This window comes from Leopardus geoffroyi, chromosome X (assembly GCF_018350155.1).
Source record: "Leopardus geoffroyi isolate Oge1 chromosome X, O.geoffroyi_Oge1_pat1.0, whole genome shotgun sequence".
Lineage (NCBI taxonomy): Eukaryota > Metazoa > Chordata > Mammalia > Carnivora > Felidae > Leopardus > Leopardus geoffroyi.
In genome coordinates this window covers 7,076,439-7,103,061 of record NC_059343.1, presented here as the reverse complement: position 1 = coordinate 7,103,061, position 26,623 = coordinate 7,076,439, and the positions used below count along the sequence as shown (strand labels likewise).

General features: G+C 45.5%; 1 protein-coding gene across 1 annotated transcript; it reads right to left on the bottom strand.

Annotated features, from left to right (window-relative positions):
* Positions 1-19,052: 19,052 nt before the first annotated feature.
* On the bottom strand, positions 19,053-26,263 carry CLDN34 (claudin 34). The gene is made up of 3 exons (XM_045471703.1): positions 25,795-26,263; positions 25,527-25,678; positions 19,053-20,004 (listed from the first exon to the last, which is right to left on the bottom strand). The coding sequence occupies exons 1-3, from the start codon at positions 25,935-25,937 to the stop codon at positions 19,340-19,342; spliced, it is 960 nt and encodes a 319-aa protein (XP_045327659.1). The 5' UTR covers positions 25,938-26,263; the 3' UTR covers positions 19,053-19,339.
* Positions 26,264-26,623: the final 360 nt, after the last annotated feature.

Sequence of the window (26,623 nt, the reverse complement as noted above, 5' to 3'; positions counted from 1 at the left end):
TACTACAGAGAATTAGGTATTGGAAGATTAGACTGGCTGGTGGAGTGAAAGTCAGGGAAAATCACTCCCAGCTATTAGGAGATGTGGAGGCTTCTGAAATTCCAGGAAACAGCAGCTTATGTTCATAGCCACGAACATAGCCCATGTCACCGGAGCAGGGGATTTATAGGAGGATGGACTGGAAGGTCGGGGGAGTGGACAAGCAGAGAGGGATGACCATGGCTTAAGAACAGATAGCCCCACAGGTTGAAAGTGATGGATTCTTTGCCAGACTGCTGCCCCATCTCTCAAAACACTAGCACGGCTCACAGGAATGGCTGCCAGCAGCCATGGTAATTCATTCGTGTAGGAAACATCTATGGAGTGGCCCCCGTGTGCCACGTTTCTACCACATAGCTGGCCCCGGCTGAATCTCCTGGGAATGGACTCTGACCCTTGCTGGACCAATCACATTCTTTCCCGAGAGACTGGCAGCTGGGGAGACAAGTCATATATGCAACAGAGTGTGGCAAATGTCCGTGACCTCCTACTGCTCGGGATCATGGATCAGCACCGGTATATTCTTTTTCTTTTTGAGACTGATTCAATTTCTCCTTGGATTCTGCAAACTACCCCCAGGACTCTTCCGAGAAGTCGTTTTGCATGTTTCCTTTTCGGTTTAGGCCAGGGCTTCTCAACTAGGCATCGTAGACATTTGGGGCGGGATAATTCTTCATGCTGGGGGGTTATCATGCACATTGTAGGTTGTTGAGCACTATCTCTGGCCTCTACGCACTAGATGCCAGTAGCACTCTACCTCCTAAGTTGTGCCAATGAAAAATATCTCCAGACATTGCCAGATGTCCCCTAAGGGGACAGAGTCATCCCAGTTGAGAATCACTGACTTAGACAAACTCAAGTAAATTTCTCTTATTGAATGAAATAAGAGTCTTTACATCCATCGTGTGCCCCAACATCTCTGGAAGACACCATTCCCTTACTCAGGAGATCTCAAAATTGGGTGAGCGATAACATCTACACCTGTAAAATGCCAGCAATAGTTAGATGGCTTCCGGTCTGAGGGAGATGCTCACACTAATTCCTGGCAAGATCCAAAGGGTCATGATGCTCAAGGTAGGACAAGGGCTGCTGCCCTAAAATGGGAAACCAATCCTGATATGGGGAGACTTACAGTGGCAGCTTCTGTCTATTGCCAGTAGGGTCTAGAATCAGTCTTGCAACCATGGACGTCCATGGTCTTTATCACACCTCCCTATGGTGTTGACAGGCCTTCATGCCAGGCTTCTTCCCTGGAGTTCCTTTTCTGGACTAGCTGCAGGCCTGGTTTGTAGGTGAAGAGTGACCTCATGGAACTAGGTTGGCCCAACAGAAGCCACCCTTGGTGATCTCACCCATACTTTCTAGCCCTTGCTCTACCAGGGCTGGACTTTCTTCCTTCTCCCAGAGGTTCAGTCACTCAAGTCCCAGAATGCCTGGCAGCCCAATCTGTCTGCAATGCCAATCTGAATCGCACTTAACGTGAGGGAAAGTAGAAATCGGATCAGCTAGATTGTTCCTAGAAAATTCATGTTGGCCATCCAAGATGGCCATCATCCTAGGAGTTCATAAACTGTGTATCTACTATCACATCCTAGTATTTTTGTGGATTATTGAATTCAAGTTTATTAGTTACCAGGTTTTAGAAATTGTTTCTTTTCCTTTTGGAAAAATCAAGCAAATGCGCTCTGCCTTCAGTTGGCACTTAGATATTTTTTTTTTTAATTACAAAAAGAGGTTTTGGGGTTTCTTTATGGTTATTTGTTTTTGAGAGACAGACAGAGCATGAGTGGGGGAGGGGCAGAGAGAGAAGGAGACACAGAATGTGAAGCATCTCCAGGCTCTGAGCTGTCAGCCCAGAGCCTGACGCGGGACTAGAACGCATGAACAGTGAGATCATGACCTGAGCTAAAGTCGGACACTTAACCGACTGAGCCGCCCAGGTGCCCCAAGAGGTATTTTGATCCATGCCTTGGGTCGTAACCCAATTGGACCTATGGAATACGTCCCGTGAATTAGCAAGCTACTTATGTGTCAGCCAAGATGGGACTAAAAAGATGCTTAGGTAGTGTTGTTCGTAACAGAAAACAAGTAAAAACCATCAAATACCTACCAATAGGGGACCGGGATATAAATGACAGTAACAGTCAAAGCCGCAGTGGTGGCAGCAACAACTAGTATATGTTGAGTGTTTACACATGCCAAAAGATGTTGAAAAATCTACGTGGATTATTTATTTTAGTCTCACAACAATCATAGATGAGGACAAAACAATTATTATCCCAGTTTTACAGATGGAGAAACTGAGGGACTGAGTTAAATAAGCAGCCAAGAGCAAACTGTTAGTGGCCGTTGAAGATGCCAAGCTTCACACTATTGGCTCCGCTACCCTTTCCACTTCCTGTACCTGCCGGCGGGAATCAAATCAGACCCTGGCCTGGGGTGGGTGGCAGGGCGATGCTGGTTGTCTGAGGATTTGGCAAGTCACAGAAAGACCTGTACAGTTTATACGATGATGGGTCTGATTGATACACGTCATTTATGATACGAAAATGTGATTTTCACTTTCTACCACAAACTATAAAAATGAGCCCTGAATGTTTTTTGTGGCTTCTGAAGTGGAACTTTATATGCCAGGAGCGAGCTCGGAATTTATTCACTTCCTGGGTGAATATCCCAGGAAGAAGTCCATGTCGCGCAGGTCAGGAGGAGTCTGGGAATATCAGCTCATCAAACTTGATGAAAAACTACAGCAGACACTGCTGTGTCTTCGCCATAACCTACTTTTCTTTTCTCCTGGACACGTAGTTGGACTACATTTCCCAGCCACATGCCTGGCGCTAGTCGCTATTAAGTGAGCAGAAATAGTGCATAGCGCTTCCTGGCCAACCTATGAAGTGCTCCGTGAGCGATGCCCCATACTCCTGTCACTAGAAGCAGACAGGCTCAGAGAACTTGCCATCTACCTATTGAGGACATCTGGCCACAAGAGGGAAGGATCCGGGGCCCCTGAGTCACAACTTGGAGGAAATAGGCCTATATTGAGTTCACTCACTGTTGTTTTATCTTTTGTCAATGCTTCCCAGATGAACAAAAACTCTTGTGGGGTTTTCGCTGGAATGACAATACATGGATGAGAATGGCCAATTTACAACATCGAGTCATGACATTCACGAACATAGTCTACAGCTCTATTGAACAACTTGTTTTTCCTGACTTTAAATAAGATTCTTTTTTTTTTCCCCCATGGCAGTTTTGCACATCTTTAAATTTATTCCTTGGACCACTACTGGTTTTCTTACCATTGGAAATAGTATATATTTTTTAAAAAGTTGTCACTGGCATTTAGCAATGCCATTGGGTTTTATTTTTAAACATGTTTGTTAAAAAAATAAAAAAAATAAAAAAATAAACATGTTTGTTGAGGAGCACCTGGGTGGCTCAGTTGGTTGAGCCTCTGACTTGGACTTAGGTCATGATCTCATGGTTTGTGAGTTGGTGACCCGCATTGGGCTCGCTGCTGTCAGCGTGGAACTCGCTTGGGATCCTTTGTCCCCTACTCTCTGCCCCTCCTGGACTCTCACACGTGAACGCTCTCTGTCTCAAAACTAAATATTTTTTAAAAATTAAAAAAATTCGTTGTTTAGATATAATTTGTACGCCATAAAATTCGTTCCTTTAAGGCACACAACTTGCAGAGTTTTAGTAAATTTATAGAATTGTAGGACCATAATCACAATCCAGGTTTAGAATATCCTTGTCTGCCTCAAATGTTTCCTAATGCCCACTTGTGGTCATTCCCCATTCCCACACCTAGCACCAGGGAACCACTGCTCTATGTCTGTGTCGAGTGCTCCTTTTCTAGAAAATTCCTATAAATTTTTTTTTTTAACGTTTATTTATTTTTGAGACAGAGAGAGACAGAGCATGAACGGGGGAGGGTCAGCGAGAGGGAGACACAGAATCTGAAACAGGCTCCGGGCTCTGAGCTGTCAGCACAGGGGCCCGATGCGGGGCTCGAACTCACGGACCGCGAGATCGTGACCTGAGCCGAAGTCGGCGCTCAACCGACTGAGCCACCCAGGCGCCCCTAGAAAATTCCTATAAATGGAATCATGACTATGCAGTCTTTTCTTGGATTTTCTACATAAACATGTTGCCTCGGAAAAATTACGGCTTTGTTTTGTCCTTTCCAGTCCTTCTTCTACTTTTTTTTTTCCATCCTCTATTTGTATAGTGGTTATCCTTAAAATTTTAACATATATACTCACTTAAAATCTAAAGTTGGTTGGGACACCTGGCTGGCTTGGTTGGTAAAGCATGTGACTTTAGATCTCGGGGTCATGAGTTCAAATCCCATGTTGGACATAGAGATTACACAAACAAATAAATAAATTTTTTTAAATCTAAAGTTAATTAATGACTCAGAATAAATAGGACATTAAAAAGATTTAGCCCTAACTCTTCCTCTCCTGTCTTAAAATTTTTTTTTAACTTTATTTAAGTAATCTCTACATCCAATGTAGGCTCGAAATCACAACCCCGAGATCTAGACCTTCTTCTAACTGAGCCAGCCAGGCACCCTTTCCTCTCCTGTATTACATGCTATCTGTGAACGCCATAATATCAGCATTTAAAAGTTATAATCAGGGGGCGCCAGGGTGGTTCAGTCGGTTAAGCATCCAATTCTTGATTTTGGTTCAGGTCATGATCTCATGGTTTATGAGATCCAGCCCCATGATGGGCTGCTTTACACTGACAGTGTGGAGCCTTCTTGGGATTCTCTCTCCTCCTCTCTCTGCCCCTTCCCCGATGGCACACACGTGCGAGCGAGCTTGCTTTCTCTCTCTCTCAAAAAAAAAAAAAAAAAAAAACAATAAATAAATAGGGGCGCCTAGGTGGCTCAGTTGGTTAAGCTTGTGACTTTGGCTCAGGTTAGGATCTCAAGGTCTGTGGTTTCGGGCCTCGTGTCGGGCTCGGTGCTGACAGCTCAGAGCCTGGAGCCTGCTTCGGATTCTGTGTCTCCCTCTCTCTCTGGCCCTTCCTCCTTCATGCTCTGTCTCTCTGTCTCAAAAATAAATAAACATTAAAAAAACTTTTCAGATATGCCCACGTGCTTACCAATTCCTTTGTTTATCATTACTTCTGGATCCAAGTCTTTTATTCTGGGCCCAATTACTTTCTTCCCAAAGTGCCTCCTTTTGTGAAGTTCTTTTTCTGAAAATGTCTTCATTTTGTCCTTATTCTTGAGTGATAGGTTAGTATGCATAGAATTACTGGTTGAGCATTACTTTCTTTCAGCACTTTGAGGATATTATTTTACTGTTTTTGCTCTTTCTTGAAGTCTGGTGTTTGTTGGTCTAATTATAGATCCTTTATCATTTAATTTCTGTTTTCTCTCTGGTCTCCTTTAAAAATTTCTCCTTATATCTGAAGTTTCTGCATTTTCACTATAATAGGTGTGAACCTATTTTTATTTGTCCTACTGAAGGACCCAATGTACTTCCTCAATTTGAGGACTCAGATCTTTCACTAGTTCTAGAAAAATTTCAACCTCATTTCAAATGTCGCCTTTTTCGGGGCGCCTGGGTGGCTCAGTCGGTTGAGTGTCCGACTTCAGCTCAGGTCGTGATCTCGTGGTTCATGAGTTTCAGTCCCACATCTGGGTCACTGCTCTCAGCACCAAAGCTGTCAGCACAGAGTCTGCTTCTGATCCTCTGTCCCTCTCTCTCTGCCCCTCCCTCGCTTGTGCTCTTGAGCTCTCTCCCCCAAAAATAAACATGAAAAAAATATATATCGCCTTTTCCGTAGTCTATTTGTATTCCAGTGAAATGCCCAGAGACATACATACATCAGGCCTTCTTCCTCTACTTTCCATGCCTCTTAAGCACTCTTTTTTTTTTTAATGTTTATTTATTTTTGAGAGAGACAGAGAGACAGAGAACAAGCAGGGAAGGGGCAGAGAGAAAGCCACAGAATCCGAAGCAGGTTCCAGGCTTTGAGCTGTCAGCACAGAACCCGACGCGGGGCTCAAAACCATGGACCTTGAGATCATGACCTGAGCCGAAGTCGGATGCTTAGCTGACCGAGCCACCCAGGCGCCCCTTAAGTACTCTTTCATATTTCAACTTCAAGCCTGTGTTTCAGGCCATCTCTTCAGATTTATCCCCCAAATTACCCATTTCTCTCATCAGCTGTATCTATCTGCCTACCTAACCCTACCATGGTGTTTCATATTTCAAAAATTACATTTCTTTTTTTTTTTTTTTAAATTTTTTTTTCTCAACGTTTATTTATTTTTGGGACAGAGAGAGACAGAGCATGAACGGGGGAGGGGCAGAGAGAGAGGGAGACACAGAATCGGAAACAGGCTCCAGGCTCTGAGCCATCAGCCCAGAGCCCGATGCGGGGCTCGAACCCACGGACCGCGAGATCGTGACCTGGCTGAAGTCGGACGTCCAACCGACTGCGCCACCCAGGCGCCCCTCAAAAATTACATTTCTTATTAATATTTTCAAATGTCCCCTTGGGGAGGGAAGCAAAATCACCCCAGGAGACCCTTGAGTTAAAGATAGTCAAAGACCAGGCAAATGGACGCTATGACATATTGAGCCAATACAGTTTTATTGGATAGTTTTCCTCAAAATCCTCTCAACACGCCATAGCGCTCATTAGCGAGGGTCGTTGGCTACCTGTAACCCAGAGGTTCTCGGTGGGGAGCACTTCTGCCCCCAGAGGACACTGGGAAATGTCTGGAGACATTTTTGGTCTCGACAGAAGGGGAGAGGAAGTACCCTTGGCACCTACTGGGTAGAGGCAACAGATGCGGATAAACATCCTACAAGGTACAGCATAGCCCCCCACCCCCAACAAACCCAGCCCCACATGTCAATAGTGCTGAGGTTGAGAAACCCTGTGCTAACTTAACCAGTTATAACGTCTTAAAGATCTCTAAGCTCTAAACGTGATTATTTTCCTGTGTGCATGTGTGAGCTTTTTTTTTTCCCAGAAATCTTGCATTAAATTTTTAAATTTTAAAAGTTTATTCACTTATTTTGAGAGAGAGACAGAGAGAGAGAGAGGCAGAGAAAGAGAGAGAGAGAGAGAGAGAGAATCCCAAGCAGACTCTGCCTTGCCAGCATGGAGCCCGATGTGGGGCTTGAACTCACAAACTGGGAAATCATGGCCTGAGCTGAAATCAGGAACCCGACGTTCAACTGACTGAGCCACCCAGACGCCCCAAGAAATCTTTTTTTTTTAATGTTTATTTTGGGGGGGGGGACGAGCGGGGGAGGGGCAGAGAGAGAGGGAGACAGAGGATCTGAAGCGGGCCCTGTGCTGACAGCAGAGAGCCCAATGTGGGGCTCAAATTCATGAACGGTGAAATCTCGACCTGAACCGAAGTCAGCCGTTGAACCAACTGTGTCAGCTTATTTATAAGCTTTGACTCGGCTTAGAGTGGGTTGTGTGCAGTGACACTTGCACCTGAGTGGTTGCAATAAACAACTATTTTTTCTTGCCTTTGTTTTTTTGTTTTGTTTTTAATGTCTATTTATTTTTGAGACAGAGACAGAGCATGAACGGGGGAGGGTCAGAGAGAGGGAGACACAGTATCCGAAGCAGGCTCCAGGCTCTGAGCTGTCAGCACAGAGCCCGACGCGGGGCTCGAACTCACGGACCGTGAGATCATGACCTGAGCCGAAGTCGGACGCTTCACCGACTGAGCCACCCAGGCGCCCCTTGATTTTTGGTAGCGTACGCGTGCAATGTGTTTGTCTACAGATTTCAGGAAGTGAAAAGCTTCAAAGGAAGGAAGACACACCCTGAAAAACCACATACGTTTTATTTGATGTTAAATGAGTAGATGATGACAGCAGATGATATATAGGTAGGACATTTTTTCAAGAAAGCTATTGGCAGCCATTCCAAAGAATAGGTCCTTTGTCCAGACCTTTTGTTTTGGACATTTGCCCCCAGCCCTGGGTTTCACTTGACTCCACTGTTTTATGGAAAATGTTTCACAGGAGAACGTGGCGGCACTTATTAGCGAGAAGGTGGCAGTTGTGAGTCCTAGTGCGAATGCGTAGGAGAAGCATTTCCTTATTAGCATTTCTTTTGCAGTGGGAAAGCTAAGTCATAAAAATCCACTGTGAAATTCCAGCTTGACGTATTTTACACGAAGCAGATATCTTCTATGAAGCAAAATCGAGATTGCGCACCGACTTATTTGGATCTTTTTCAATTGGAGTCCTTGGGAGTAGAGGCAGGGCTAATCAGAAAATGATACTCCTCAGGCTTCTGCCTCTGCCGATTAGCAGAAGGGCGTGAGGCAGGGCTTTTGCTCAGAGTGGGTAACATGAACACCTGCCCATGCAGAAGATTTTAAGGGCCTCCAAAATCCGTCTCCTGGCTACGAAGCCTGATATTCTCAACACCGTATTCGCTGTTCCACAATCTCCTGGGCAATGGGCTTTCTAATCGCGTGAAGGCAGCAGTCTTAGTTACATTAGCAAAACGAGTTTGGGGTTGACTGCCAGTTTGATGACCTCACTCTCCAGGAATAATACTTCCTTGCCAATGGAGGGCTGAGGGAATGGACCACGGGACCGGTGAGTTTGGGCAGCGTGCAGGAAACCAGTGGGATGGGAACATGCTTTTCCTGAAGACCAAATTGGAAAGACACCCTGTATCTTACTTTAACATTTTACCCGTGGGCCATGTAGAAGGACTCCAGTGTTCAGAAGAGGAGGGAATGGCAAATATTAGAAGATCCAGCCAACATTAGAAGATCCACAGCAAGAGATGAACAGTAAAAGAGATGTGGCCAGGCAGAGTTCGGGGCTCTGAAGAAAGCCCAACATTTGCTGCCTCTTGCCAAATATTTATCACACACAGTTTGTGTTTTGTAAAGCTCATTCCCTCTTCCAAATAGTTTATGAAGGTTAACACATTCGACCCTCATGACAGCCCAGTGATAGATGTACAATTATGACCCCCATTTTCTAGATGAGGGGACCGAGCACAGAGAGGTTAAGTAACTTACTCAAGGTCACATAGATAGAAACGGCCGAGGCAGGCTCTAGAGCCCTTGCTGTGGGCACAGTGCTTCCTGCCTCTCCTGATACTGGAGGGCATTTATTCACATCAAAAGAGAATCAAAAATTGACAGATTCTCTGTCAATTTTAACAATGGCCATCTGTGGTCTTCTCTACATCCCACAAAAAATGAAAGTGGATAGGGGCGCCTGGGTGGCTCAGTCGGTGAAGCGTCCGACTTTGGCTCAGGTCACGATCTCACAGTTTGCGAGTTCGAGCTCCACGTCGTCGAGCTCTCGGCTGTCAGCGCAGAGCCCGCTTCAGATCCTCTGTCCCGCCTCCCCCCCACCCCGCCTCTGCCCCTCCCCCTTTTGTGCTCCCGTTCTCTCAATGTAAATAAATAAACATTTGAAAAGAAAAAGAGCAAAGATGTGTCCAATTTATTGAAGGAATGACACCCTGTGGTTTGGCAACACTAACCCTGCCCTTTCTTCCTTCCTTCCTTCCTCTTTCTTTCTTTCTTTCTTTCTTTCTTTCTCTTTCTTTCTTTCTTTCTTTCTTTCTTTCTTTCTTTCTTTCTCTTTCTTTCTTTCTCTTTCTTTCTTTCTCTTTCTTTCTTTCCTTCTTTCTCTTTCCTTCGTTCTCTTTCTCTTTCTTTCTTTCTTTCTTTCTTTCAATTCTTTTTTAATGTTTATTTATTTTTGAGAGAAAGAGAGTGTGTGAGCAGGGCAGAGAAAGAGAGAGAGGCACAGAATCTGAAGCAGGCTCCAGGCTCTGAGCTGTCAGCGCCGCTATCTCTGCCATTTCTAAGTCACAACTCAGTCATTTGCTTCCCCACACGCACACGCGGTCATGTCACTGTGGCATGGGAAGAGAGACATAATGGTGGGGACGCCATTACCCATGTTGCAAGCTACCATTCACATTCAAAGGGATAAATAGGGGTGCCTGGGTGGCTCCGTTGGTTGAGCGTCCGACTTCGGCTCAGGTCATGATCTCACGATCTGTGAGTTGGAGCCTCGCATGGGGCTCTGTGCTGACAGCTCGGAGCCTGGAGCCTGCTTTGGATTCTGTGTCTCCCTCTCTCTCTCTCTCTCTGCCCCTCCCCTGCTCATGCTCTGTCTCTCTCTCTGTCTCAAAAATAAATAAAACATTTAAAAATTTTTTTTAAAAAAGGGGTAAGTAAACTTAGTCAAAAAAGACAACAGCGTTGGCGCACGTGGGTGGCTCAGTCAGTTAAGCGTCCGACTTCGGCTGAGGTCATGATCTTGTGGTTCATGGTTTTGAGCCCCTCATCGGGCTCTGTGCTATCAGCACAGAGCCTGGAGCCTGCTTTGGATTCTGGGTCTCCTTCTCTCTCTGCCCCTCCCCCCACTCATGCTCTAGCTCTCTGTCTCTCAAAAATAAAGCATTAAAAAGTTATTTTTTAAAAAGCCTTTTTTTAAAGCCTTTTATTAAAAAAAAGCCTTTAAAAAGGTCTCGTTAAGACCTTCTGAATTTCAGAGGGTTTTAGGTACAAAGAAAAGTGAAATGCCTTAATTTGTTTACAGAGGAATATTTTTATCATGTTTTTGTAAGTCATAGGTTTTTTTTAGTTTATTTACTTAGAGAGAGAGAGTGCAAGTGGAGGAGAGACAGGAAGAGAGAGTGGGGGGGGGGGGCAGGGAGAGAGAACCCCAAGCAGGATCCATGCCACCAGCACAGAGCTGGACACAGGGCTCAATCCCAAGAACTTAACCATGAGACCGTGTAAGTCATAGATATCTTAAGAGAAACTTTTCTTAATCTGGAAAAGCAAACATTAGAGTACCAATAGTATTTCTTTTATTTATTTCTTTTCTTTTCTTTCTTTCTTCCTTCCTTTCTTTCTTTCTTTCTTTTTCTTTTTCTAATTTTACATCCAAATTAGTTAGCATCTAGTGCAACAATGATTTCAGGAGTAGATTCCTTAGTGTCCCTTCCCCATTCAGCCCATCCCCCCTCCCACACCCCCTCCTGTAACCCTCAGTTTGTTCTCCATATTTAGGAGTCTCTTCTGTTTTGTCCCCCTGCCTGGTTTTAGATTATTTTTGTTTCCCTTCCCTTACGTTCATCTGTTTTGTCTCTTAAAGTCCTCATGTGAGTGAAGTCATAGGATATTTGTCTTTCTGTGACTGACTCATTTCACTTAGCATAATACCCTCCAGTTCCATCCACGTAGTTGCAAATGGCAAGATTTCATTCTTTTTGATTGCCGAGTAATACTCCATTGTATATATGTACCACATCTTCTTTATCCATTCATCCATCGATGGCCATTCGGGCTCTTTCCATACTTTGGCTACTGTCAATAGTGCTGCTAGAAACATGGGGGTGCCTGTGTCCCTTCGAAACAACACACCTGTATCCCGTGGATACATGGCTAGTAGTGCAATTGCTGGGTCGTAGGGTAGTTCTACTTTTAGTTTTTTGAGGAATCTCCATACTGCTTTCCAGAGTGGCTGCACCAGTTTGCATTCCCATGAGTACCAATAGTATTTCAAACAAGAGTCACAAAAACTATAATCTTCCTCAGTTCATTTAGTCCCATGTTCCTAATTCTTGTTTAGTTCAAAAAGAACTTTTAGTTAGTTCTGGAAATTTTTACCTATTTCAGTAATCTTAAAGATGTGAAACACCTGTATTTGTCCTAAAAGTCCTTTTTATAAGTGTCCTTGAAGATGAAAGACGTTTTGTGAGAGAATAAGAACAATTAACTATAAATGGCAAAATCTCAGAAATGGACACTGTTAACAATCTGATATGAGAGTTCATTATGATGCAATTGACAAGGGAATTCATGATTTCTGTGACACCTAGCACTTTGATAACTAGAATATCAAGTGACGACCTTATTACCAAAACATATTAAAACTTTAGGAATTATATATACATATATTTGAACAGTTATAGCATTTATCCAAGCAGTACAACCTGAGGTTCACCATTATTTGTTTGAGTTTTTTTCAAGTAACGTAACATACGAAACAAACAAGCCTAATTGGTCAAAAAGACTTCATTTACAATTTAAATCTTGAGGAATCTGTTAAAAGCTTAGAAAGTTATAAAGCACATGCCTAAATAGGATCACAGATCATTACAAAACTTAAAACTTAGTTATTTATTTAACCAAGGTGGCAATAAGAGATTCAAAGGCGGGGCGCCTGGGTGGCGCAGTCGGTTAAGCGTCCGACTTCAGCCAGGTCACGATCTCGCAGTCCGTGAGTTCGAGCCCCGCGTCAGGCTCTGGGCTGATGGCTCAGAGCCTGGAGCCTGTTTCCGATTCTGTGTCTCCCTCTCTCTCTGCCCCTCCCCCGTTCATGCTCTGTCTCTCTCTGTCCCAAAAATAAATAAATGTTGAAAAAAAATTAAAAAAAAAAAAAAAAAAGAGATTCAAAGGCAAATATGTATGTAGGGTTATATAGTTGTTAGCAAAACTTAGCTCCTTTAACATTGAGAAGTTTTAACTAAGTAATCAAAGACTTGATAAAGACAAAACATAAGCTTGGTTTTCCCGGCAGACAAAAAAGATACTTGTTTACATTTTTTTATTAAGAGCAGATCAACAATCCAAGAAAACTTTGTCTTTTGAACAGAGAGAAAAGCAGATTTTCAGTCTCATACTAGTGTATTTGAAAAATCCATTTATTTTAGGGGCGCCTGGGTGGCTAAGTCAGCTCAGGTCATGATCTCATGGTTCGTGGGTTTGAGCCCCATGTCGGGCTCTGTGCTGACAGCTCACAGCCTGGAGCCTGCTTCGGATTGTTTGTCTCCCTCTCTCTCTGCCCCTCCCCTGCTCTATCTCTCAAAAATAAACAAACATTAAAAAAAATCGAAATCCATTTATTTTAACCTTAGTCCATGCTGACCACACATAAAATTCCTTTCCAAAGATTTCCTTTCACAAACCTTCTACAACTTTCCTTTGCATTCAGATTTTGTCCCAAGCCATTTTTCTCCAAACAACCAGCGTCCTTTTGATGAAGGAGCTTGGGGCAGGCTGAGGGCATCTGAGGGATCTGTGTGACATTCCTCAGACACTCCCGGCCACCCAAGAGCAAAGGAAAGGAAAGGGGTTTCAGCGCTTGCCATGGTGATGTAGAACACTGAGGCAAACAGAAAACTAAATTCCCTTACCGCCTATAGCCCACTGACAAGTCCTTGAAACCGGCAGAGAGATCTCCCTCTAGGAGCTCAGCTGCCTCCACGATGACACTTTGCTGGGGGCAAAAGAGAACCGTGGCTTAACGTTGTTGTCCGTTGTCCCAACCTCGAGGATCCTGGAAGTCTACTTCCTTTACGTGGGCTGCCCCAGGATACAGGCTGGCAATCAGGCTCCAAGCTTGAGCCCCGTCCCCTCATATGCATCTGAAGGGTCTCAGGACCGAGCTTTTATTAAACGGTAGTAAATGGTGTTTCCCTAGCAACAGCTAGCCCCTCAAGGTCCTGGAAACCTTGCTTCCAGAATTCCTTAGAGACTTACTCTATCCCTGAACCCCTCCCAACCTGAGGGTAGATAATGAGTTGCCCAGAAGGACCCCAATGCAGCTCTTTCCGCCCACAGGTCCTGTCCCCATGCTTTAATAAAATCGGCTTTTTGCACCAAAGACGTCTTCCAGAATTCTTTCTTGGCCTTCGGTTCCAGACGCCACAAGCCCCCCATGACCCCAAAACGTCATCAATTCTAGGACCAAATTACCTTCTTTTACCTTCAACAAAAATGTATTTCCATTCCTTGTATCTTCCTTACACCTCTCCTACTTTTCTACATACAGAGTCGCTTCCCTTCTTTCCATCTGTCTTAACTGTGTTTAACAGAAGAATTTTAATGCTTAGAAACCTTAATCTCCAGGCAAAACTAACTAGTAACCAATCGTGAACTGTTACAGCAGAATTCAGCAGATGGCAAATTCATCAATCGATGAAGCACAAGGCATGTTTTCCAACAGACCCAAATATCCTTTGTTTCATGTGACGAGGAGTCAAAAGCTCAAACTTATGTTTAGCAGTCAATGCTTTAGCACTTTATCTCATTTCGAAAAGACCTAGATGTCTAATGAATCCAATTTCAATTTCTCATCCAAGCAAAACCTTTAAAGTTTCAGGTTACCAAAGCCTTTGAAAGCTATCTTAACCATTACCCGCGAAAGCTTTGAGACCGAATTAACCATCACTTTAAGTCACCTTCTTGCTAGCAAATTGCAAGGGAGATGACATTAGCTTATCTGCCCTTTAGGAAACCGAGATAGAATAAAACGTTTTATATTTAGTGCTGATAACTCTATTTTTAATTGGACCAACAAACTTCAATTAGTTTAAATACCGAATTATGTTTTGCGTGCATCAACTTGAAAGACAGTCGATTTGTTCCCCGTTGTCAGTGCTTACCTGAGACACTGGTGGGGAGAGCTGAAGTGGGTGCTGACACGAGGGTGGGGGGAGGAGCCGATGGTGCCTGGGGCCCTGGGGATGGTAGGCAGGCCACACCCCAAGTGGTGCAGAAACAGGAGGAGGGGGGCGGGAAGGAAAGACGTGTTGGCCCAGCAGGCGGGCCGGAGGCCGGTAAAAGTCCAGAGGACAGAGAAGGAGGCCTCCCGGCCTTAAACTCCATCAGCTCAGACAGATGAGCTGGTGCAGGTTTTTCCGGCCAACAGGTGGAAATAGGCAGTCCTTGTCAAGCCAGAGAAGACAGGGAATTTCCCTGAAACAAAGGGGGTTTCCGCAGCTGCTTGGGAATATTCCTTGAAAGCCCTTTCCCGAGGTGAACTAACCACAGTTGCCTCCATTTATAGCCATTAACCCGAGAAATGAATGAAGGTCCTTCAGAAGGTCTTGGAACTCATTTTCCCCCCTTTTCTTCTACCCTTCTCCCCCAGGGCAGACCCTGCCGTGGTGATCCCTTGGCCTTTTGCATCTAAAGTCTTTAGGACCCATGGGCTTGCTCTCTGTTGAGCCTGGAGGCAGAAGGGGGTCACCACTAAATTTTCACCAAAGCCCATCTAGCCACTTTCCCCTGTGACCAACAGGTGGCAAATGTGCCACTCTGTTCATGGTCACGGTAGCTCTTCTGTGAGGGGGGTGGGTTGGGCAGCCCTTCCTCATAAGCATGTCGTCTGCGAGCTTCCATTTTCCAAGTAACCCGTGGTTTTGATCCACTTAAATTACACAAATCCACTTTCAAAGCCCCTGTATGTAAAGTTGGCCTTAATTAGACCTATTACAGGGGGAGGTTTCACTGGGGGAAATGTGATGTTTACTGAGGAACCACTTTACAAGCCATTCTTGTAGTTGCATGGAGAATACGTGGGACTCTGTCCAAGGCCAGCCCTGAAGGTCTGAATGGGACTCAGACTTGCCATGCAGCTCCTTTCAAAGACTTGGGAAGGGAGCCAGGAACTCTTTAACTAAATGCAAAAGGGTGTGATTTCCTCCCAGTTCCCAAAGCTTGAGAGCTAAGGGTGTTATGCAAATAATAGTCGGCGGAGAAAGGAGATTTCCTGAAGAATGCTATTAAAATTTTACAAAATCTCCATCAGAGAGGAGGAAGAATCTGTTGCCCACAAATCTGGCCACAAAGCCTAAAGGAAGTGTCTGTTTCACATTCTAGCGGAGCACCCAGCCCACTTGGGTCCACAGGCGATGATTTTGGAACACATATTTAAATAGCTGATAGACTGGGATGCCCGGGTGGCTCAGTAGGTTAAGCGTCCGACTTTGGCTCAGGTCATGATCTCACGTGGCTCATGAGTTCGAGCCCCACATCGGGCTCTGACAGCTCAGAGCCTGGAGCCTGCTTCAGATTCTGCGTCCCTCTCTCGCTCTGCCCCTCCCCCACTCATGCTCTCTCTCTCTCTCTCTCTCTCTCTCTCTCTCTCTTTCTCTGAAGAATAAAGAAACATTAAAAAAATTTAAATAGCTGATAGACTTTTGTCACAGTGGGGAAATTTTTTCAAACACTATGCTCTCAAACAAATAAATGTTCTTTGAAAAGAAAGACATTCCAGGTTAGCCCTTTGATTTCTCTCTTGTGAACTCAGTATGACCCTCAGTCTGTCACTCTAGATTCAAGTGTGTCTGAGTTTTACCCATTAAGACCTTATCTTTTAGTCATTCATTTCGTTTGAGGCCATTTACGCATCTGAAGGGCTGTGAATAGCGTGAGCAATCACGCAGCACAAGTGGGAGGTGGGTGTCTTGTATACACCATATCCTCAAAGCTCTCGGTGAAATGTTTTGATGTCACCTCTCATGTGAAAGACACCCAGTGAATGTTGGGGAAAGAATTCATCAGTGAGTGAGCTCAAGGTGTTGTCTCTCTTCTAGGCCGGCCTCCAGGATGATTTCAGAATGTAATCAAATAGGGCATTAGGAGGACTTAGGCGTTACCCTGGGAGCTGACTGGACCACCTACGAAGTTGGGGAGAAAAAGGCATTCCACAGTCCGCGAAGGGCATACCTAATTGCGTGGGGTGCTGGGAGTAGTTCTTTAAATTTGTAGCAACAAGAGGCACCTGGGTGGCTCAGTTAGGCATCTGACTCTCGATTTCACATCAGGTCACGATCTCACGGTTCATGAGTTCGAGCCCTGTGTTGGGCTCTTTGCTGACAGTGTGGAGCCTGCTCGAAATCCTCTTTCTCTCTCTCTCAGAAATAAGTAGATAAACTTAAAAAAAAAAAACAAACCTAGATATATCTGGGCATCTGGGTGGCTCAGTTGGTTAAGCGCCCGACTTTGGCTCAGGTCATGATCTCGCGGTTCATGAGTTCAAGCCCTGCGTGGGGCTCTGCACTGAAGGTATGCAGCCTGCTTGGGATCCTCTCTCCCTCTCTCTGTCTCTGCCCCTCCCTGCTTGCATTCTCTCCGTCTCTCTCTCTCTCTCAAAATTAATAAACCACAAAAGCATGTATGAGACAATTAGGGGAATTTGAACATTGACTACACATTTGTTTCCATTAGGAAAGTATTAACTTTTTTTTGGTGTGATAATGACAGCGTGGTTATGTTATGAAAAAGGAGTCCTTATCTTTTAGAGATGTGTTTTGAAGTATTCATCAATAAAATGATACACTGCCAGGGATTTATTACAAAATGATCCAAGACTGGGGTTGGTGAGAGTCGGTGAGGATAGGGATGAAACACTATAGGGCACCTAATGAGAATTCTTGAAGCTGAGAAAATCGCTGGTCTACTTTTGAAGGCATTGGAAAATTTCCACAATAAAAACATGGAAACAGTCTCATGAGTTCAGACTCCAGAGTTGAGTTTATACTCTCATGAGAAAAAGACAAAAATGAAAACTAACAGTGAAAACAATTTTAAAATGCCATCGGTCAACACCAAGGTAATTAAGGACTTCTTCCCCCTTACTCTAGCAATTTCACAATTAAAGGGAAAAAATGAAGCATTTACCTTGCCTTTTGTGTCTGAGCTGAATTGTACAGAACCCAAGTAGCCACACTTGATGAGAGAAAGCTCTTCTTTACAAAAGCATTCTAGTTAATAAATCTGACAAAAATGTTCGCCTTAGAAAGTCACCACTCGTAATCCTTAGTGCAATCATTGATTCGCACAAGGACCATCAAAAGGTGGAAGCTGGATGAAATTTACGAGAGGGTTTGGGTTTTCCCCTTCTGGATCCACCCATCAATATTAGCATCACTAAAAAGGTAAATAACCATTTACCGCCTGCTACAATGCACTCAGTCTAAGTAGGGCTTCGCCTTCGACATACTTTTCCACAAACAGCTGACCTGGAATCTAATGAAGCCTTGAGATGTGACAAGTTTCATGGGAGGACAACAGACCCACTTTCTTAGGCAAATCAAAATTAAGGAAAAAAAGGCAAGGGTGCCTGGCTGGTTCAGTCAGTGTAGCATGTGACTCTGGATCTTGGGGTTTTGAGTTCGAGCCCCACGTTCCATGTACAGATTACTTGAAAATAAAATCTTACAAGAACAAAAGGTGGAGTGGGTGCTGAAGGGGAAGTACTTTAGTTTGAGATTTAAGAGACAGAGTGCGCATCTTGTGTGGAAGAAATAAAATTGTAGAATTATTTTGGAGATATGTAACAATTCTGATTAAATATTTCATGATCACGAGGGATAACTGTTCAATTTTTTAAGGCACAGAATGATTATGCAAGGAAATGTCCATCTTTTAGATAGCGTGTAGGGATGAAGGGACATGATATCTGGGGTTTGCTTTAAAATACTCTGGAAGGGGCGCCTGGGTGGCGCAGTCGGTTAAGCGTCCGACTTCAGCCAGGTCACGATCTCGCGGTCCGTGAGTTCGAGCCCCGTGTCAGGCTCTGGGCTGATGGCTCAGAGCCTGGAGCCTGTTTCCGATTCTGTGTCTCCCTCTCTCTCTGCCCCTCCCCCGTTCATGCTCTGTCTCTCTCTGTCCCAAAAATAAATAAACGTTGAAAAATAAAATAAAATAAAATAAAATACTCTGGAGGGGGGGCACCTGGGTGGCTCGGTCGGTTGGGCGTCCAACTTCGGCTCGGGTCATGATCTCACGGTTCGTGGGTTCGAGCCCCGCGTCGGGCTCTGTGCTGACAGCTCAGAGCCTGGAGCCTGCTTCGCATTCTGTGTCTCCCTCTCTCTCTGACCCTCCCCCGTTCATCCTCTGTCTCTCTCTGTCTCAAAAATAAATAAACATTAAAAACAAACAAACAAACAAAAAAGAAAGTAAAATACTCTGGAGGGGGGCCTGGGTGGTTCAGTCGGTTAAGCGTCCAACTCTTGATTTCGGCTCAGGTCACGATCTCCCGGTTGGTGGGTTTGAGCCCCGAGTCAGACCCTGTGCTGACGGTGTGGAGCCTGCTTGGGATTCTCTCTCTCCTCTCTCTCTGGCCCTCCCCTGTTCACATGCTCTCTCTCTCTCTCAAAATAAATTAATAAACACCACCAACAACAAAACCAACTTGAAAAAAAGGGACATGTGAGAATCACAGAAAATCTTATGTCCATACACTAGGTTTATAGTATAGATTATTTATTCAACAGTAATTGAAATTCAGACTCAGTAAGACCAACCGACAGGTGGGGAAGATTTTTTTTAAGTGAAATTTTCTTTTAATGAACCCAAGACATAGAAAATAGCAGATGGAAATAGTTGGCTACTTTCTGCCCACAACTACCCTTGGCATGGTCTAGAATCGTTGGAAATATTTGATAGGGCATCTTGCTAGAACTCGTCACAAATGCTTGGTAATCTTGAATTTGGAAAGCCAATGCAACCAAGAGTTTATATTTCTGAAGTTTGAGGCTGCACTTGGCGAGCTATGGGGCACCTGTAAAAGAGGAAAATTAGGCCACTGGACAGCATCATGATGGCACTCAGGCCTGCCACCAGAACGGCAATGCCAACCTCCTGAGTATTGGGCTTGAAGGGTAGAGAGAGAAATGGTGGGAAGGCAATACCCTCTTCATTCATCACGGAGTGGTAATTCCAGATCACAGGGATCAGGACACAGATACCAGCAGCTATGTCCAGAATTCCTGAGACAAGTGGACCGAAGGTGGCATTTCTCTGAACACTTCCAACGCACAGATTTTTAAGTGCAAAGATGGTGGAGACTCTCCCCATAAGACCTAGGATGCTGGCGACCAACAGGAAATTTTGACAAATACGAATATCCAAAGGGATGGAAGTATCCTCGTGGGCGTAATGGTAACACAATGCAGATCCGATGGTGTCGGGGACATGGTGGTAAATGCACACCTTCCACATTCCCACACAGACCACTCCGGAGTGAGAGAGAGAGGTGTTCCCTATGTGCCACACTCGCCACTCCACGAGGCCCATGGAAGTGATGGTGAGGATCCATCCTATGGTGGCTAGGGCGAAGCCTGCCGCTTGGCAGCTGTTGGCACCCAGCGGAAAGGCCATGGAAACTGCGTACTGGGGGTCTGCAAACAAATACAGAGCGTCATGAGGGTGGGGCTCCTGGGCTTGGAAGAGTGACCTCCCCACCCCCCACCGTGTGGTAAGCGGTGCTATATTTGAGACGGGAGCCCTGCTGGCGGGAGCCCAGACTGAGTGCACTTTGTGAAGGGCCACTTGGCTTAAAATGGACAGACTTTCACACAGGCAGTTCCACTTCTAGGCATTTGCCTAAAGAAATCATTAAGACTGGGCACCAACATTTAGCCGTATGCTATGCATAATATTGAAAAATGGGAAACAAGTTCAGGTCTAACAATGGGGCTCAGTCAAATAATTCATGCTACATCCGCGAAACGGAGCCATGCGCCGTGAAACATATAACAGGGATCGAACAAGGTGTACTCTTTTGTGCACGGCTCTGTTCATTTTGTAGAGTGTTTTCAAGTTTCATCCCCGTTGTAGCATGTGTGAGTAGTTTCTTTGGATTGCTGAGTCCTATCCAATTGGACAAATGTTTATTCTTCCATCGGTTTTGGACATTTGGGTTGGCTCCAAGTTTGGGCTATTACGGGGCTGCTCTAAACATTTCTACGTAACACTTTGTACGGGCCTACTTTCCCGTTTCTCTCGTGTAGGTCCCTCGGAGTGGGACTAGTGGGGTGTACGATACGTGGATGTTGAACTTTTCAGAAAGTGCCCAACCGTTTCCCCAAGCGGCCACACCATTCTGCCTTCCCACCAGCAATGCACGGAGGCTCCAGTTTCTCGACCTCTTTTCCAACATTTCACAGGTTTAGTCTTCTAGTTATATTGATTCCTGTTTCCAGTAAAACATGATGTAAGGAGGATGTTGACCATGGATCGAGCCCAAACGGGAACTTACGAAAGAGGACACAGAACGTCACCGTGCATATAAACACAACTGGAAGTCTCCATACGCTAAGTTAGTAAGAGACATTTTTCACTGGGCTAGCGTTGTTCAGGCTATCTGCATTGTGAAGAATCACATCTGTACAGAAAAGCACACAAAATCGAAGCGTACAGCTCAGTGAATTGGCACGGGGCGAATAACCCCGTCGGCACCACCTGGTGGAGGACAGATAACGGAATCACTTCCTGACTTGTCTTTACAGGGCGTTGCTTCAGCATGGGCCCCAAAAGGGTTGCTTCAATTCTGCCTGTTTTTCAAAACAGGGATCCTGCAGTGGGCGTTCCTCTGTGCCTGGCTTCTTTCACTCAACACTGTGTTTGTGACCTTGGATTGTGACTTGTTAAATGAGGTCTGGCTGGTCAAGCTTTTTAGGTACTTCTGGCATGAGCATGATTTTTTTTTTTTTTTTTTAAATAAAAACTATACAAAAGGCTTCATTAAGCTTGTAAAGCAAGGGAGGATTAATTAATTCTGGTACATAAGTACTCTGTAATAACTCGTATTTGCACCTCACTGTCCTCCCTGGAAGGAACCCCACACACGCTCGGGGATATTAGAGTATCCTCCGTGGGACTGTCCAGAAACTTAGCTTTTGCCGGAACCCTCAGCCGTTGCAAACATCCCCAAGACCACAACAGCACCCGCAAGCAGAAGTTGACAGAGGGCTTGCTGCTTGGAAGGTCTGTAGGTTCAGAGCCACACAGGGCCTCCAGAAAAGTCACCCCCTGCCCACCCCAACCCCTCAGAGTCCAATTTGCAAACCAAATTGAAGACCTATACCTTATGTGTGCACTGGGTCTGAGACTAGAAGAAATTCCCTCATAATTCACATTCCTTTTCTATTCTATTGTATTTTTTGAGAGAGTAGGGTAGGGGCGGAGAGACAGAGGGAGAGAGACAGAGAATCCCAAGCAGGTTCCTCACTGTCAGCGCAGAATTCCACATGGGGCTCGAACCCATGAACTGTGAGATCATGACCTGAGCCGAAGTCGCACGCTTAACCGACTGAGCCACCCAGGCGCCTCAATACTTCACATTCCTAGACTACTATGTCATTTCTAAATGCAAACTCTGATAGTATAAATGGAGGCATAAAGCAAGATCCAATGTAAGCTAAAAATGCCATCATCATATGTACTTAATGACAGTATTGAGTATGCAGTCATTTTTAGAAATCAAAGAGTCTTGGGGCGCCAGGGTGGCTCAGTCGGTGAAGCATCGGACTCTTGAGTCCAGGTCCCGATCTCACGGCTCGTGAGTTCAAGCCCCACGTCAGGCTCCGTGCCGACAGCTCGGAGCCTGGAGCCTGCTTCAGATTCTGTGTCTCCCTCTCTCTCTGCCCCTTCCCCGCCTGCACTCTGTCTCCCCCTCTCTCAAAAATGAATATTAAAAAAAATTACAAAAAAAAGAATTAAACTGTACCCAGCGCTGATGGCCTGTAGAATCAGAACTTCCTAACTGAAACCCTAGAGTCTCTGTAACTTATGCCACGTGGTCGTGAGGAACATGACAACATTCTTTTTCTCAGGTCAGTGTTATCAAGCTCCATGACCTAATGGGAAAAGTGGAGAAATTGACATGTTTGTCTTTGGCTCCAGAGGGCCGCTTTTAGCCATTGTTCTGGAGGCACCTGCCACAGAGACTTGATACCCCTTCACCATCAGGCAGCTGGCATCCTCTCTCCTAACGGGCCACGCCCAACCCACAATGTGATGAGACCAAGGGGACTCTGAAGGATGCTGTTGCGATAGTCTGGATCTCATCCCATCAAAGCCCCTGGCTCGCTTACTTACCGTTTACAAACCTACACATACACTTACCTGACATTCTAAAACCCTTCAAGAAAATTGTGGAAGAAGGAGGCCATTGTGACATGGGAGCTAAGGGAAAGTATAGCCATTTTGTCTACCATTTGCTAAAAGGAAGGCCCACCCAAGAGAAGCATAAAAGCAATGCTGTCCTCGTTAGCAATCACTCCCCTCTCCCCTCCCCCGGCCCCCGGCCCTCCATGTTTACAGATGCGCCTCTTCTGGATATCTCATATAAAGAGAGTCCTACAATATGTGGCCTTTAGGTCTGGCTGCTTCCACTCAGCATAATGTGCTAGGGGTTCATCCACGGATGTATCAGGACTCCATTCCTTTTCATGGCCTGGTAGTATTCCACTGTATAGACATACCAGTTTGTTTAGCAGGTGATGGACAGTTGGGTTCTTCTCCCTTCTGGGCTACTATGAATGATGCTACTGTGAACATTAACGTGTGAGTCTCTGCGTGGATGTGTCTTCATTTGTCTTCGGTAGGAGGGGAATTGCTGGGTCACAAGGTAACTCTATGTCTAACACGTTGAGGGACCACCAAATTGTTTTCTTAAGTGGCGGCACCATTTGATAATCCCACCAGCAACGTAGAAGGGCTCGAATTTCTCCACCTTCTCGTAACCCTTGTTACTGCGTGTCTGTTTGGGTTTTGATTATTGTGTACATGGAAGCACGATGTATGCTCAGTGTAAAGGAACCTTGGTGACAAGGGGCACTTTGAAAGTGAGCCTAATTGTAGTTTTCTGGCCTCGTGAAGTTTAAGACACGACTATTCTTACCAGTCTCTGGCTCGTAACCTGAATGTGATTTCCATCCCTTGCATTTAACAGAGCTTCGTGAACTCTGAAATGCTTTCCCCAAGATGGGAAACCTTCTGGTGGAGTGTTCAAGCAGGTGCTAGCTTCCCGTGTGCAACGTACACCTTATACTTGCCTGAGTTCTGATATGTCTTTGGTTCAGATTAGAAAGTCTCCCTTTTTTAAATTTTTTATTTGAGAGAGAGAGGGCACAAGTCGGCAAGGGGCAGAGAGAGAGAGAGAGAGAGAGAATCCCAGGAGGGGCAGAGAGAGAGAGAAAGAGAGAAAGAGACAGAGAGAGAGACAGAGAGAGAGAGACCTTATACCTGCCTGAGTTCTGATATGTCTTTGGTTCAGATTAGAAAGTCTCCCTTTTTTAAATTTATTTGAGAGAGAGAGGGCACAAGTTGGCAAGGGGCAGAGAGAGAGAGAGAGAGAGAGAGAGAGAGAGAGACAGAGAATCCCAGGAGGGGCAGAGAGAGAGAGAAAGAGAGAGACAGAGAGAGAGAGACAGAGAGAGAGAGACCTTATACCTGCCTGAGTTCTGATATGTCTTTGGTTCAGATTAGAAAGTCTCCCTTTTTTAAATTTTTTATTTGAGAGAGAGAGGGCACAAGTCGGCAAGGGGCAGAGAGAGAGAGAGAGAGAGAGAATCCCAGGAGGGGCAGAGAGAGAGAGAAAGAAAGAGACAGAGAGAGAGAGAGAGAGAGAGAGAGAGAGACAGAGAAAGCAGGGCTTCTTACCTGAAGCAGGGCGTGTGCTTACCTGGTGTGGGACTCCAACTCATGAACCGTGGGATCATGACCTGAGCTGGAGTCAGATGCTTCACGACTGAGCCACCCAGCCACCCAGAAAGTCTTCATTTCCAAGGGTAGAACGGATGGCATATGGCTGCCTTTCCCCAGGGATAGGCAGGTTATTTATTTTCACCAGCCAAGGAGACTAAATGTGAGGGCTACACATGTTGGCTAATTGGAGAATATAAAAGAGAAAAGAGGAAGTAGATTGTGCGGACCCACGTAGAGAAGCGGCCTCAGGAGAGGTGGGCCTGTGGATGTGCGAGACAGACTTGAAATGGGGCGACAAAACGCCAATAAAAGAAATAATAACCTCAAAAATCCCCGTGAGGTTGTCTCACGATGCCATTACAACCGTGTCCCAATACAGAGGCTGCAGAATGAAGACAGCCCTGAAGAGTTCTGAGTGGGATTACGTGGCCCGAGGGAAAGGGCCTGCCCCTTCCACCTCCCTTAGTCTTCACCGCTGAGTGACACTGATGTGGTGCCACTCGAATCCGTGTCAGAAGAGTCCGGGACCGGGCATCAAAATGTGAAAGCCACGAACAATTAATCACGGGCAGTGAGCAAAACAAACACGCGTGTGGCCAAGGAGTCAAAACACAATGCAAGGGGGACTGAGAAAATACAACACAGACTCGGAAAATTAAACGTGGAATTACCCCGGGATCCAGCAATCCCACCTCTTGCTCTCTACCCAACGAAGAGACCGCAGGTACCTGCACCCCCGTGTTCATGTAGCGCCCTTCAGGCTAAACCCAAATGTCTGTCCGTGGACACAGGGATAGGAAACACGTGGTCTTGACACACCATGGAACATTTATCAGCCTTAAAGAGGAGGGAAGTTCTGACACTTGTTCCAACATGGAGGAACCGTGAAGACCTTGGGCTGAAACAAGCCAGTCCCCAAGAGACAAATACTGTATTTCCACTTATATGCAGTCCCTAGAGTGGGCACCTTCACAGAGACAGAGAGTAGGACAGCGGTTGCCAGGGGCCGGGGAAGAAAGGAATGGGGCAGTTAGTGTTTAACAGGGACAAGGCTTCAGTTTGGGAAGCCGAAAACGTCCTGGAGATGGGACAGTGGGATTGACCTAACATTTTAAACGTCCATTGGACTGTACACTTAACGCGTGGTAAGATGATCAAGATTATGTCCGATTTCACCACAGTAAGACACACACAACAAAGAAGGCCGAACCTCCACTGTCCGGTGGCGCAGTCTCCGACGCAACGGAAGTCTGGGGAGGACGACGGCTAGCTACTGGGTCAGACGCGCAGGGCACAGGCTGTTCCTCTATCCAGCACAGCGTCCTCGCTTGTCCATGGCCGGCCCCTTGGCAGGGCAGACAGGAGCACTCAGCCACCGAGCGGGCAGACAGGAGCACTCAGCCACCGAGCGGGCAGACAGGAGCACTCAGCCACCGAGCGGGCAGACAGGAGCACTCAGCCACCGAGCGGGCAGACAGGAGCACTCAGCCACCGAGCGTGACTGGAGCTCAGTCTGAAGGCCCTCTCCTCTCCTCAGCCTTAAACTGTGAGCACATTCTGTCACCCATTGTCTGCGCCTTCCAAGTTCTCGGTTGCTAGGTCCCGGACTCCAAGGCAACATCCGTCTTGTAACTGACCACTGCACCTCTTTAGTTTCTTTTCTGAATCATGTATTCTCTTTGCATATCGTTTTTTGGTTTTGTTTTGTTTTAGTTTTAGTTTTCTTTTTTGGCGGGGGAGGGCGGGTAATGTTTACTAATGGACCATCAAAGTCCACTTTTAAGATGTATCTGATTCAGACCTGTCTCCTACTCATTTGCTCTCTTGTCCCCCAGAAATGGTACCTAACCCACACCATCAGGAAATAATGACAATTTTTTTTTTTTTTTTTTTTTTTAAAGCTATGGCAACACCAGGGCACCTGGGTGTCTCTGTTGGTTGAGTGTCTGACTTCAGCTCAGGACATGATCTCGCCATTCACGAGTTCAAGCCCTGCATCGGGCTCTGTGCCGACAGCTCAGAGCCTGGAGCCTGCTTCTGATTCTGTGTCTCCCTCTCTCTCTGCCCCTTCCCTGCTTGTGCTCTGTCTCTCTCTCAAAAATAAATAAGCATTAAAACAAAAATTTCAATGAAAGAAAAGCTATGGCAACATATATGTGTAGGTGTTAGCAGAAGTGCTACCCACGAGGGCGAGATTCAGTTGTGAAAGACCATGGACATTTGACATATTAGGAAAGATACCCTTAATTGATGGGAAAGGACCTCCTCCTAGTTGAGGCTTGGATTACAGGCTTGTTGACACATAGT

Excerpts from the sequence above, each read along its gene's own strand:
- CLDN34 (XM_045471703.1), bottom strand. The coding sequence starts at position 25,937 with ATGTTGCCTTGGAGTCCGGGACCTAGCAACCGAGAACTTGGAAGGCGC. Across the intron at positions 25,679-25,794 it reads CGCTCGGTGGCTGAGTGCTC|CTGTCTGCCCTGCCAAGGGG; the intron begins CTGTCTGCCCGC and ends GGCTGAGTGCTC. Across the intron at positions 20,005-25,526 it reads TGCGCCACCGGACAGTGGAG|ACCCCCAGTACGCAGTTTCC; the intron begins GTTCGGCCTTCT and ends ATTTGTTTGCAG.